The sequence below is a fragment of the Pristiophorus japonicus genome, chromosome 6 (assembly GCF_044704955.1).
Source record: "Pristiophorus japonicus isolate sPriJap1 chromosome 6, sPriJap1.hap1, whole genome shotgun sequence".
NCBI classification, from domain to species: domain Eukaryota; kingdom Metazoa; phylum Chordata; class Chondrichthyes; family Pristiophoridae; genus Pristiophorus; species Pristiophorus japonicus.
The window spans coordinates 175,815,246-175,828,296 of record NC_091982.1 but is presented as its reverse complement, the minus strand read 5'-3'; the positions used below and the strand labels follow the sequence as shown (position 1 = coordinate 175,828,296).

The 13,051-nt window shown below is 44.8% G+C and overlaps 1 protein-coding gene across 4 annotated transcripts in view; it reads right to left on the bottom strand.

Moving 5' to 3' along the window:
• fxr1 (FMR1 autosomal homolog 1) overlaps positions 1–13,051 on the bottom strand; it is a 109,704-nt gene that overhangs the window by 30,405 nt on the left and 66,248 nt on the right. For all 4 annotated transcript variants that reach the window (XM_070883424.1, XM_070883425.1, XM_070883423.1 and 1 more), the window contains one exon: positions 3,490–3,599. In XM_070883424.1, coding sequence (XP_070739525.1) covers positions 3,490–3,599 — 110 coding nt within the window. The remainder of the gene's footprint in view (positions 1–3,489; positions 3,600–13,051) is intronic.

Here is a 13,051-nt window from a genome sequence, read left to right as displayed (position 1 = left end):
ACAATTGTTTACAATATACATAGATGACCTGGAAGAGGGGACAGAGTGTAGTGTAACAAAATTTGCAGATGACACAAAGATTAGTGGGAAAGCGGGTTGTGTAGAGGACACAGAAAGGCTGCAAAGAGATTTAGATAGGTTAAGCGAATAGGCTAAGGTTTGGCAGATGGAATACAATGTCGGAAAGTGTGAGGTCATCCACCTTGGGGGAAAAAAAAAAACAGTAAAAGGGAATATTATTTGAATGGGGAGAAATTACAACATGCTGCGGTGCAGAGGGACCTGGGGGTCCTTGTGCATGAATCCCAAAAGGTTAGTTTGCAGGTGCAGCAGGTAATCAGGAAGGCAAATGGAATGTTGGCCTTCATTGCGAGAGGGATGGAGTACAAAAACAAGGAGGTCCTTCTGCAACTGTATAGGGTATTGGTGAGGTCGCACCTGGAGTACTGCGTGCAGTTTTGGTCACCTTACTTAAGGAAGGATATACTAGCTTTGGAAGGGGTACAGAGACGATTCACCAGGCTGATTCCGGAGATGAGGGGGGTTACCTTATGATGATAGATTGAGTAGACTGGGTCTTTACTCGTTGGAGTTCAGAAGGATGAGGGGTGATCTTATAGAAACATTTAAAATAATGAAAGGGATAGACAAGATCGAGGCAGAGAGGTTGTTTCCACTGGTCGGGGAGACTAGAACTAGGGGGCACAGCCTCAAAATACGGGGGAGCCAATTTAAAACCAAGTTGAAAAGGAATTTCTTCTCCCAGAGGGTTGTGAATCTGTGGAATTCTCTGCCCAAGGAAGCAGTTGAGGCTAGTTCATTGAATGTATTCAAGTCACAGATAGACAGATTTTTAACCAATAAGGGAATTAAGGGTTACGGGGAGCGGGCGGGTAAGTGGAGCTGAGTCCACAGCCAGATCAGCCATGATCTTGTTGAATGGCGGAGCAGGCTCGAGGGGCTAGATGGCCTACTCCTGTTCCTAATTCTTATGTTCTTATGTTCCATCGAGCCTGCTCCACCATTCAATAAGATCATGGCTGATCTGATCATGGACTCAGTTCCACTTCCTGCCCGCTCCCCATAACCCTTTTCTCCCTTATCGCTCAAATGTCCATATCCGCCTTAAATATATTCAAAGGCCTAGCCTCCACAGCTCTCTGGGGCAGAGAATTCCATAGATTTACAACCCTAAGAAATTCCTCCTCATCTTAGTTTTAAATGGGCAGCCCCTTATTCTGAGACTATGTCCCCTAGTTTTAGTTTCCCCTACGAGTGGAAATATCCTTTCTGCATCCACATTGTCAAACCCCCTCATTATCTTATATGTTTCAATAAGATCACCTCTCATTTTTCTGAACTCCAATGAGCATAGGCCCAAGCTACTCAACCTATCTTCATAAGTCAACCCCCTCATCTCCAGAATCAACCTAGTGAACCTTCTCTGAACAGCCTACAATGCAAGTATATCCTTCCTTAAATACAGAGATCAAAACTGCATGCAGTACTCTAGTTGTGGCCTTACCAATACCCTGTACAGTTGTAGCAGGACTTCTCTGCTTTTATACTCTATCCCCCTTGCCTTCCTGATTACTTGCTGTACCTGCATACTAACTTTTTATATTTCATGCACAAGAACCCTCAGGTCCCTCTGTACTGCAACATTTTGCAATTTTTCTCCATTTCAATTGTAATTTGCTTTTCTATTTTTTTCTGCCAAAGTGGATAACCTCACATTTTCCCACATTATACTCCATCTGCCAGATTTTTGCGCACTCACTTAGCCTATCTATATCCCTCTGCAGATTTGTTGCGTCCTCCTCACAATTTGCTTTCCCACCCATCCTTGTATCATTAGCAAACTTGGCTACATTACACTCAGTCCCTTCATCCAAGACATCAATATAGATTGTAAATAGTTGTGGACCCAGCACTGACCCCGGCGGCACCCCACGAGTCACTGTTTGCCAACCGGAAAATGACCCATTTATCCCGACTCTCTGTTTTCTGTTAGTTAGCTAATCCTCTATCCATGTTAATATATTACCCTCAACCCCATGAACTTTTATCTTGTGCAGTAACCTCTTATGTGGCACCTTATCGAATGCCTTCTGGAAATTCAAATACACCACATCCATTGGTTCCTCCCTTATTCAACCCGATCGTTACATCCTCAAAGAACTCCAGCAAATTTGTCAAACATGATTTCCCGATCATAAAACCACGTTTCATTGAACGATGCTTTTTCAAATGTCTTGCTACCGCTTCCTTAATAATGGACTCTAGCTTTTTCCCAATGACAAATGTTAGGCTAACCGGTCTATAGTTTCCTGCTTTCTGTCTGCCTCCTTTTTTAAACAGGGGCATTACATTTGAGGTTTTCCAATCCATTGGGACCGCCCCAGAATGCAGGGAATTTTGGTAGATTACAACCAATGCATCCACCATCTCTGCAGCCATCTCTTAAGACCCTAGGAGGTAAGCCATCGGGTCCAGGGGACTGGTCAGCCTTTAGTCACATTATTTTACCGAGTACTACTTCATGAGTGAAGCTAGCAGGGATGTTGGAGCATAGCCCATAAACGGGACAACCGTTCAATTCCTTTTACTTAGAAAACCATGGGGACATTTTTCAAGTAGCGCCCAAAACAAATGTGAAGTCAGCAGAGCAGCCGCTCTGTCCACCTGTTCGAGCGGTCCAAGACAATGAGGCTGAGGCATCAAAATAACATGTGGCTGACAAGTTGCAGACACCCCAGTGAAGCTTGCCAGTTCTCAGAGGGTGGGATGTCTTCCTAGGGCCACCAAAAAAAATTAGAAATATCCTGGGCAATTTCCAGCCTCTTTCGGCTGTACCAGATGGACCTCGAGCATGAATAGGGCCCTGATTTTCAATTGTTAGCTGCCTGTTTTTCAAGCGAGAAATGGGCAGCCGGCAGTTGAAATTTATGCCACATCTCGGATGGCTTGACAAGAAAACTCTTTAAAAGGTATTGTAAATCACGTGCAATTCTTTAATCAATACTGCAAAAATTCAACAAGTTTTCAAAATGGAGGATAATTCAGAAACTGTAAAACAGAGCCCAATTATCCATCTTAAAAGGAACTCAATTTTCAAAGGGGAAGAACTCTTTGGTTAAAATATGGTGCTGCTTAAATGCAAGCGTTTGTGTTCATAGATGCAAAGATAAACAGATAATGCACTAACAAATTTCCTTTCATCCCACTTGTTTAGATCAAAAGTTAATAGAAGTTTATACCAGCTTTCAGATTAAATTTACTTTTGAGAGCATCATAGAATTACACTAGCAGAATGCAGCTTGGATATTTTATTCCATCCTCGCCATTTACTTCACAAAAGGGAGAAATCAATTCAAAGAAAAAGGTGGTTGGATTTCCAGTCAAAATCAAAGTACAATTAGAATGGGGCTTCTAATAGCATTACAACAAAGTGCTGTATGAAAACATGAACACACTTCAATGGATTACCTCTTCTCTGGGTTGCCTGCTGTCATTATCACCTTCAATTCGCACTCTAACTACTCCTGATTTATCCACTATCTCCTGAATAACCTTACCATTTTTGCCAATAACTTTTCCTGCAATAAAAATGAGAAAGCATTAGCAATTTAATTTTCAATGAAGTACATGAAATATAAACCATTAACTGTTAACATACACAAAAAATAAATTAAAGAAACAAAAAGGAGGATTTCTCAACGGTCTTCACTCTTCAAAGTGACATCATAAAGAGCACAGTCCATAGCCCACTGTTCTGATTCATGAAAGGAAGAGTTCTACCTAAACTGTTTGCTAAGTGTCCACTAATTGTCAATCTATATAATCAGTTTCTAAACATTGGGGGTGGCCAAATAGTCTTTTTCCAGTCATGCAGATTCCTAACAGAGTAATCGGGAAACATAGTTTGAGACAGCTGGGAGATTCGCAAACTGAGTGATTCGCAAGCAAAGTGAGGAATTTTGTGAGCGCAGGAATTGGTGGAGAGGAGAAATTCACTGGTAGGTACAAGGTAGGTTAGGCAAATTAGAATTTGCCTTTGTCTTGGAACATAAAAGAAACTGCATGGTCAGTGGCAGTTAGCAGCCACCAGCTGTAAGTGGTTGCTTGAGTAAGTGGTAAAAGCGGAGAGCTGGAAGCTGATGAAGCAGTTGTCAATTGTTTGACTCTCCAAAGGTAAATATTCGGCGCGGTCCCGGCCTGCAAGATCAGCAGCAGGCCGGGGTCACTAGAAGGAGCAACATGCAGTGGCGAGGCAGCAGCACATGCGAAGAGGGCGACAGGATTTGACGTCGCCCAAATCCAGGTCACCGATTGCAGTGCGGGAAGCAACAGCAGGAGTGGCAAGGTTGGGGCGAAGGGGCGGCAATAGTTCGTAGAGGGATGTGATCAGGCCCCAGGAGAAGTGAGAGTTTGGGCCCAGAAGAGGCGAGGGCCGAGGGGCAGCACGGGCCAGCTTTGCACTCTAGGTCCGTGTAGCAGAGCTGGTCTCCAGTCGTCTTGGTTAATCCTTGCCACGGTCAAGTCCATGTGGTGGCTAATGTGCAACGGCCACCACACGTTAAAAAAAAATTAACGCACAGCATCTTCCATCCTTCAAGATTTAGTTCGGGATCTGGAATATTAGGTCCTTCATTGAAACACTATGAAATCATCCCTTTTTGGCGTGAAAGCAAGTCATCCTCGTTTTGAGGGACTGCCTATGATGATGATTAAATATTAGACATGAGTTTGCAAAATCCTAAAGGGGCAAAGGGTATTAAAAAGACACGCCTGAAGGCTCTGTGCCTTAATGCGAGGAGTATTCGGAATAATTAACTGCGCAGATAGCAGTTAACGGATATGATGTAATTGGCATCACGGAGACATGGCTCCAGGGTGACCAAGGCTGGGAACTCAACATCCAGGAGTATTCATTCATTTAGGAAGGATAGACAGAAAGGAAAAGGAGGTCGGGTGGCATTGCTGGTTAAATAGGAAATTAATGCAATTGTAAGGAAGGACATTAGCTTGGATGATGTGGAATCTGTATGGGTGGAGCTACGGAATACCAAAGGGCAGAAAATGCTAGTGCGAGTTGTGTACAGACCACCAAACAGTAGCAATCAGGATGGGGACAGCATCAAACAAGAAATTAGGGATGCGTGCAATAAAAGGTACAGCAGTTATCATGGGCGACTTTAAGCTACATATAGATTGTGCTAACCAAACTGGTAGCAATGCGGTGGAGGAGGATTTCCTGGAGTGTATTAGGGATGGTTTTCCAGACCAATATGTCGAGGAACCAACTAGAGGGCTGGCCATCCTAGACTGGGTGATGTGTAATGAGAAAGAACTAATTAACAATCTTGTTGTGCGAGGCCCCTTGGGGAAGAGTAACCATAATATGGTAGAATTCTTTATTAAGATGGAGAGTGACACAGTTAATTCAGAGACTAGGATCCTGAACTTGGGAAAGGTAACTTCGATGGTATGCGACATGAATTGGCTAGAATAGGCTGGCGAATGATACTTAAAGGGTTGACGGTGGATAGGCAATGGCAAACATTTAAAGATCACATGGATGAACTTCAACAATTGTACATCCCTGTCTGGAGTAAAAATTAAACGGGGAAGGTGGCTCAACCGTGGCTAACAAGGGAAATTAAGGAGAGTGTTAAATCCAAGGAAGAGACATATAAATTGGTCAGAAAAAGCAGCAAACTTGAGGACTGGGAGAATACAGCATAGAAGGACAAAGGGTTCAATTAGGAGGGGGGAAATAGAGTATGAGAGGAAGCTTGCTAGGAACATAAAAACCGACTGCAAAAGCTTCTATATTTATGGGAAGAGAAAAAGATTAGTGAAAACAAGCGTAGGTCCCTTGCAGTCAGATTCAGGTGAATTTATAATGGGGAACAAAGAAATGGCGGACCAGTTAAAGAAATACTTTGGTTCTGTTTTCACGAAGGAAGACACAAATAACCTTACGGAAATACGAGGGGACCAAGGGTTTAGTGAGGAGGAGGAACTGAAGGATATCCTTTTAAAGCGAGAAATTGTGTTCGGGAAATTGATGGGATTAAAGGCCGATAAATCCCCGGGGCCTGATAGTCTGTATCCCAGAGTACTTAAGGAAGTGGATGCACTGGTGATCATTTTACAATAGTCTATCGACTCTGGATCAGTTCCTATGGACTGGAGGATAGCTAATGTAACACCACTATTTAAAAAAAGGAGAGAGAAAACAGGTAATTATAGACCGGTTAGCCTGACATCAATAGTGGGGAAAATATTGGAATCAATTATTAAAGATGAAATAGCAGCGCATTTGGAAAGTAGTGACAGGATCAGTCCAAGTCAGCATGGATTTATGAAAGGGGAACCATGCTTGACAAATCTTCTGGAATTTTGTGAGGATGTAGCTAGTAGAGTGGACAAGGGAGAACCAGTGGATGTGGTGTATTTGGTCTTTCAAAAGGCTTTTGACAATGTCCCACACAAGAGATTGGTGTGCAAAATCAAAGCACATGGTATTGGGGGTAATGAACTGACGTGGATAGAGAACTGGTTGGCAGACAGGAAGCAGAGAGTCGGGATCAACGGGTCCTTTTCAGAATGGCAGGTAGTGACTAGTGGAGTGCCGCAGGGCTCAATGCTGGGACCCCAGCTCTTTACAATATACATTAATAATTTAGATGAAGGAATGGAGTATAATATCTCCAAGTTTGCAGATGACACTAAACTGGGTGGTGATGTGAGCTGTGAGGAGGACGCTAAAAAGCTGCAGGGTGACTTGGACAGGTTAGGTGAGTGGGCAAATGCATGTCTGATGCAGTATAATGTGGATAAATGTGAGCTTATCCACTTTGGGGGCAAATACATGAAGGCAGATTATCTGAATGGCAGATTAGGAAAGGGGGAGGTGCATCGAGACCTGGGTGTCATGGTTCATCAGTCATTGAAAGTTGGCATGCAGGTGCAGCAGGTGGTGAAGGCAGCAAATGGTATGTTGGCCTTCACAGCTAGGGGATTTGAGTATAGGAGCAGGGAGGTCTTACTGCAGTTGTACAGGGCCTTAAGTGAGGCCTCACCTAGAATAGTGTGTTCAGTTTTGGTCTCCTAATCTGAGGAAAGACATTCTTGTTATTGAGGGAGTGCAGTGAAGGTTCACCAGACTGATTCCCAGGATGGCGGGACTGACATATGAAACATAGAAAATAGGTGCAGGAGTAGGCCATTCGGCCCTTCGAGCCTGCACCGCCATTCAATGAGTTCATGGCTGAACATTGAGTTAAGAGGAGAGACTGGATCAATTGGGCCTTTATACACTGGAGTTTAGAAGGATGAGAGGGGATCTCATCGAAACATAAAAGATTCTGACGGGACTGGACAGGTTAGATGTGGGAAGAATGTTCCCAATGATGGGGAAGTCCAGAACTAGGGGACTCAGTCTTAGGATAAGGGGTAGGCCATTTAGGACTGAGATGAGGAGAAACTTCTTCACTCAGAGAGTTGTTAAGCTGTGGAATTTTCTACCGCAGAGAGTTGTTGATGCCAGTTCATTGGATATATTGAAAAGGGAGTGAGATATGGCCCTTACAGCTAAAGGGATCAAGGGGTATGGAGAGAAAGCAGGAAAGGGGTACTGAGGGAATGATCAGCCATGATCTTATTGAATGGTGGTGCAGGCTCGAAGGGCCGAATGGCCTACTCCTGCAACTATTTTCTATGTTTCACAGACGTGACCCCAAGATGGCATGTTGCCTCCCTGGTGCCAGGGCTAAGGATGTCACTGAGCGGCTGCAGAACATTGGGGGGGGGGGGGGGGGGAGGGGAATGAACAGCCAAAGGTCATGGTCCATATCAATACCAACATAGTTAGCAAGAGGGATGAGGCCCTATAGACAGGCAAATTTTAGGGAGCTAGAAAAGAGATTAAAAAGCAGGATTTCAAAGGTAGCAATCACTGGATTGCTCCTGGTGCCACGCAAGAGTGAGTATAGAAATCGGAGGATAGAGCAGATGAATGCGTGGCTGGAGAGATGGTGCAGGAGGGAGAGCTTCAAATTCTTGGGGCATCCGGGCCAGTGCTGGGGTAGGAGGGACCCGTACAGGTCGGACAGGTTGTACCTCAACAGGGCTGGTGCCAATATCCTCGCACAGAGGTTTGCTAATGCTGTTGGGGAGCTTTTAGAAACATAGAAACATAGAAAATAGGTGCAGGAGCAGGCCATTCAGCCCTTCTAGCCTGCACCGCCATTCAATGAGTTCATGGCTGAACATGAAACTTCAGTACCCCCTTCCTGCTTTCTCGCCATATGATCCCCCGAGTAGTAAGGACTTCATCGAACTCCCTTTTGAATATATTTAGTGAATTGGCCCCAACCACTTTCTGTGGCAGAGAATTCCACAGGTTCACCACTCTCTGGCTGAAGAAGTCTCTCCTCATCTCGGTCCTAAATTTAACCAAATTGTCAGTGAGATGGGCACCAGGATGTAGCATTATAAAGGAGAAACAAAGCGCACAAAGGATTGGGAGAGACGGATAGCACTAAAGCAAGAAATAGTAAGGTATTAGGTAGGGTCAGACTAAGAACACAGGATGGTCTAAGATAGGTTTACAGTGTATACATGTGAACACACAAAGCATAGTAAACGAGGTTGGTGAGCTGCAGGCACAAATAGACACATGGGAATATGTTGTTGTGGCAATAACGGAGACCTGACTCAAAAAAGGGCAGGACTGGATATTAAATATTCCTGGATATAGGGTATTCAGGAAAGATAGGAGGTGGTGTAGCAAAAATTTGGCAGATGGAGTATAATGTTGGAAAGTGCGAGGTAATGCACTTTGGCAGAAAAAATATCAAATAGCAAGTTATTATTTAAATGGAAAAAGACTGCAAAGTGCTGCAGTACAGCATGACCTGGACTTGTGCATGAAACACAAAAGGATAGTATGCAGGTTCAGCAAGTGATCAGGAAGGCCAATGGAATCTTGGCCTTTATTGCAAAGGGGATGGAGTGTAAAAGCAGGGAAGTCTTAGAAACATAGAAAATAGATGCAGGAGTAGTCCATTCGGCCCTTCGAGCCTGCACCGCCATTCAATGAGTTCATGGCTGAACATGCAACTTCAGTACCCCATTCCTGCTTTCTCACCATACCCCTTGATCCCCCGAGTAGTAAGGACTACATCTAACTCCTTTTTGAATATATTTAGTGAATTGGCCTCAACAACTTTTTGTGGTAGAGAATTCCACAGGTTCACCACTCTCTGGGTGAAGAAGTTTCTTCTCATCTCGATCCTAAATGGCTTACCCCTTATCCTTAAACTGTGACCCCTGGTTCTGGACTTCCACAACATTGGGAACATTCTTCCTGCATCTAACCTGTCTAACCCCGTTACAATTTTAAACGTTTCTATGAGGACCCCTCTCATTCTTCTGAACTCCAGTGAATACAAGCCCAGTTGATCCAGTCTTTCTTGATAGGTCAGTCCCGCCATCCCGGAAATCAGTCTGGTGAACCTTCGCTGCACTCCCTCAATAGCAAGAACGTCCTTCCTCAACTGTATGTACCAAAACTGTACACAATACTCCAGGTGTGGCCTCACCAAGGCCCTGTACAACTGTAGTAACACCTCCCTGCCCCTGTACTCAAATCCCCTCGCTATGAAGGCCAACATGCCATTTGCTTTCTTAACCGCCTACTGCACCTGCATGCCAACCTTCAATGACTGATGTACCATGACACCCAGGTCTCGTTGCACCTCCCCTTTTCCTAATCTGTCACCATTCAGATAATAGTCTGTCTCTCTGTTTTTAACCACCAAAGTGGATAACCTCACATTTATCCACATTATACTTCATCTGCCATGCATTTGCCCACTCACCTAACCTATCCAAGTCACTCTGCAGCCTCATAGCATCCTCCTCGCAGCTCACACTGCCACCCAACTTAATGTCATCCGCAAATTTGGAGATACTACATTTAATCCCCTCGTCTAAATCATTAATGTACAATGTAAACAGCTGGGGCCCCAGCACAGAACCTTGCGGTACCCCACTAGTCACTGCCTGCCATTCTGAAAAGTACCCGTTTACTCCTACTCTTTGCTTTCTGTCTGACAACCAGTTCTCAATCCACGTCAGCACACTACCCCCAATCCCATGTGCTTTAACTTTGCACACTAATCTCTTGTGTGGGACCTTGTCGAAAGCCTTCTGAAAGTCCAAATATACCACATCAACTGGTTCTCCCTTGTCCACTCTACTGGAAACATCCTCAAAAAATTCCAGAAGATTTGTCAAGCATGATTTCCCTTTCACAAATCCATGCTGACTTGGACCTATCATGTCACCTCTTTCCAAATGCGCTGCTATGACATCCTTAATAATTGATTCCATCATTTTACCCACTACCGATGTCAGGCCGACCGGTCTATAATTCCTGTTTTCTCTCTCCCTCCTTTTTTAAAAAAGTGGGGTTACATTGGCTACCCTCCACTCCATAGGAACTGATCCAGAATCTATGGAATGTTGGAAAATGACTGTCAATGCATCCGCTATTTCCAAGGCCACCTCCTTAAGTACTCTGGGATGCAGTCCATCAGGCCCTGGGGATTTATCGGCCTTCAATCCCATCAATTTCCCCAACACAATTTCCCGACTAATAAGGATTTCCCTCAGTTCCTCCTTCTCACTAGACCCTCTGACCCCTTTTATATCCGGAAGGTTGTTTGTGTCCTCCTTAGTGAATACCGAACCAAAGTACTTGTTCAATTGGTCTGCCATTTCTTTCTTCCCAGTTATGACTTCCGCTGATTCTGACTGCAGGGGACCTACGTTTGTCTTTACTAACCTTTTTCTCTTTACATATCTATAGAAGCTTTTGCAGTCCATTTTAATGTTCCTTTCAAGCTTCCTCTCATACTCCATTTTCCCTGCCCTAATCAAACCCTTTGTCCTCCTTTGCTGAGTTCTAAATTTCTCCCAGTCCCCGTGTTCGCTGCTATTTCTGGCCAATTTGTATGCCACTTCCTTGGCTTTAATACTATCCCTGATTTCCCTTGATAGCCAAGGTTGAGCCACCTTCTCTTTTTTATTTTTATGCCAGTTCATCAATGCGGTCTCTAAATGTCTGCCATTGCCCATCCACTGTCAACCCCTTAAGCATCATTCGTCAATCTATCCTAGCCAAATCACGCCTCATACCTTCAAAGTTACCCTTCTTTAAGTTCTGGACCATGGTCTCTGAATTAACCGTTTCATTCTCCATCCTAATGTAGAATTCCACCATATTATAGTCACTCTTCCCCAAGGGTTCTCGCACAACGAGATTGTTAATTAATCCTCTCTCATTACACAACACCCAGTCTAAGATAGCCTCCCCCCTAGTTGGTTCCTCGACATATTGGTCTAGAAAACCATACCTTATGCACTCCAGGAAATCCTCCTCCACCGTATTACTTCCAGTTTGGTTAGCCCAATCTATATGCATATTAAAGTCACCCATGATAACTGCTGCACCTTTATTGTATGCACCCCTAATTTCCTGTTTGATGCCCTCCCCAACATCACTACTACTGTTTGGAGGTCTGTACACAACTCCCACTCGCGTTTTCTGCCCCTTGGTATTCCGTAGCTCCACCCATACCGATTCCACATCATCCAAGCTAATGTCTTTCCTTACAATTGCATTAATTTCCTCTTTCACCAGCAACGCCACCCCGCCTCGTTTTCCTTTCTGTCTATCCTTCCTAAATGTTGAATACCCTTGGATGTTAAGTTCCCAGCCTTGGTTACCCTGGAACCATGTCTCAGTGATGCCAACCACATCGTATCCGTTAACTGCTATCTGCACAGTTAATTCGTCCACCTTATTCCGAATACTCCTCGCATTGAGGCACAGAGCCTTCAGTCTTGCCTTTTTAACACATTTAGACCCTTTAGAATGTTGCTGCAAAGTGGCCCTTTTTGTTTTTTGCCTTGGGTTTCTCTGTCCTCCACTTTTACTCACTTCCTTTCTGTCTTTTGCTTCTGTCTCCATTTTGTTTCCCTCTGTTTCCCTGCATTGGTTCCCATCTCCCTGCCATATTAGTTTAGCTCCTCTTCAACAGCACTAGCAAACACTCCTCCTAGAACATTGGTTCCAGTCCTGCCTAGGTGCAGACCGTCCGGTTTGTACTGGTCCTACCTCCCCCAGAACTGGTTCCAATGCCCCAGGAATTTGAATCCCTCCCTGCTGCACCACTGCTCAAGCCACGTATTCAGTAGCTATCCTGCGATTCCTACTCTGACTAGCACGTGGCACTGGTAGCAATCCCGAGATTACTACTTTTGAGGTCCTATTTTCTAAATTTAGCTCCTAGCTTCTTAAATTCGTCTCGTAGGACCTCATCCCGTTTTTTACCTATATCGTTGGTACCAATGTGCACCTCGACAACTGGCTGTTCACCCTTCCGTTTCAGAATGTCCTGCACCCGCTCCGAGACATCCTTGACCCTTGCAACAGGGAGGCAACATACCATCCTGGAGTCTCGGTTGCGGCCGCAGAAACATCTGTCTATTCCCCTTACAATTGAATCCCCTATCACTATCGCTCTCCCACTCTTTTTCCTGCCCTCCTGCCAGCCACGGTGCCATGAACTTGGCTGCTGCTGCTCCCCACTGATGAGTCACCCCCTCAATAGTACTCAAAGCGGTGTATCTGTTTTGCAGGGGGATGACCGCAGGGGATCCCTGCACTACCCTTCCTGTTGGTCTTCCATTCCCTATCTGGCTGTGGACTCTCTACCTGCGGTAAGACCAACTCACCAAATGTGCTATTTACGTCATTCTCAGCATCGTGGATGCTCCAGAGTGAATCCACCTTCAGCTCCAATTCCGCAACGCGGCCAGTCAGGAGCTGGAGGCGGATACACTTCCCACACACACAGTCGTCAGGGACACCGGAGGCGTCCCTGATTTCCCACATAGTACAGGAGGAGCATAACACGTGTCCCGAGCTCTCCTGCCATGACTTAACCCTTAGATACACTTAAATTGGCAA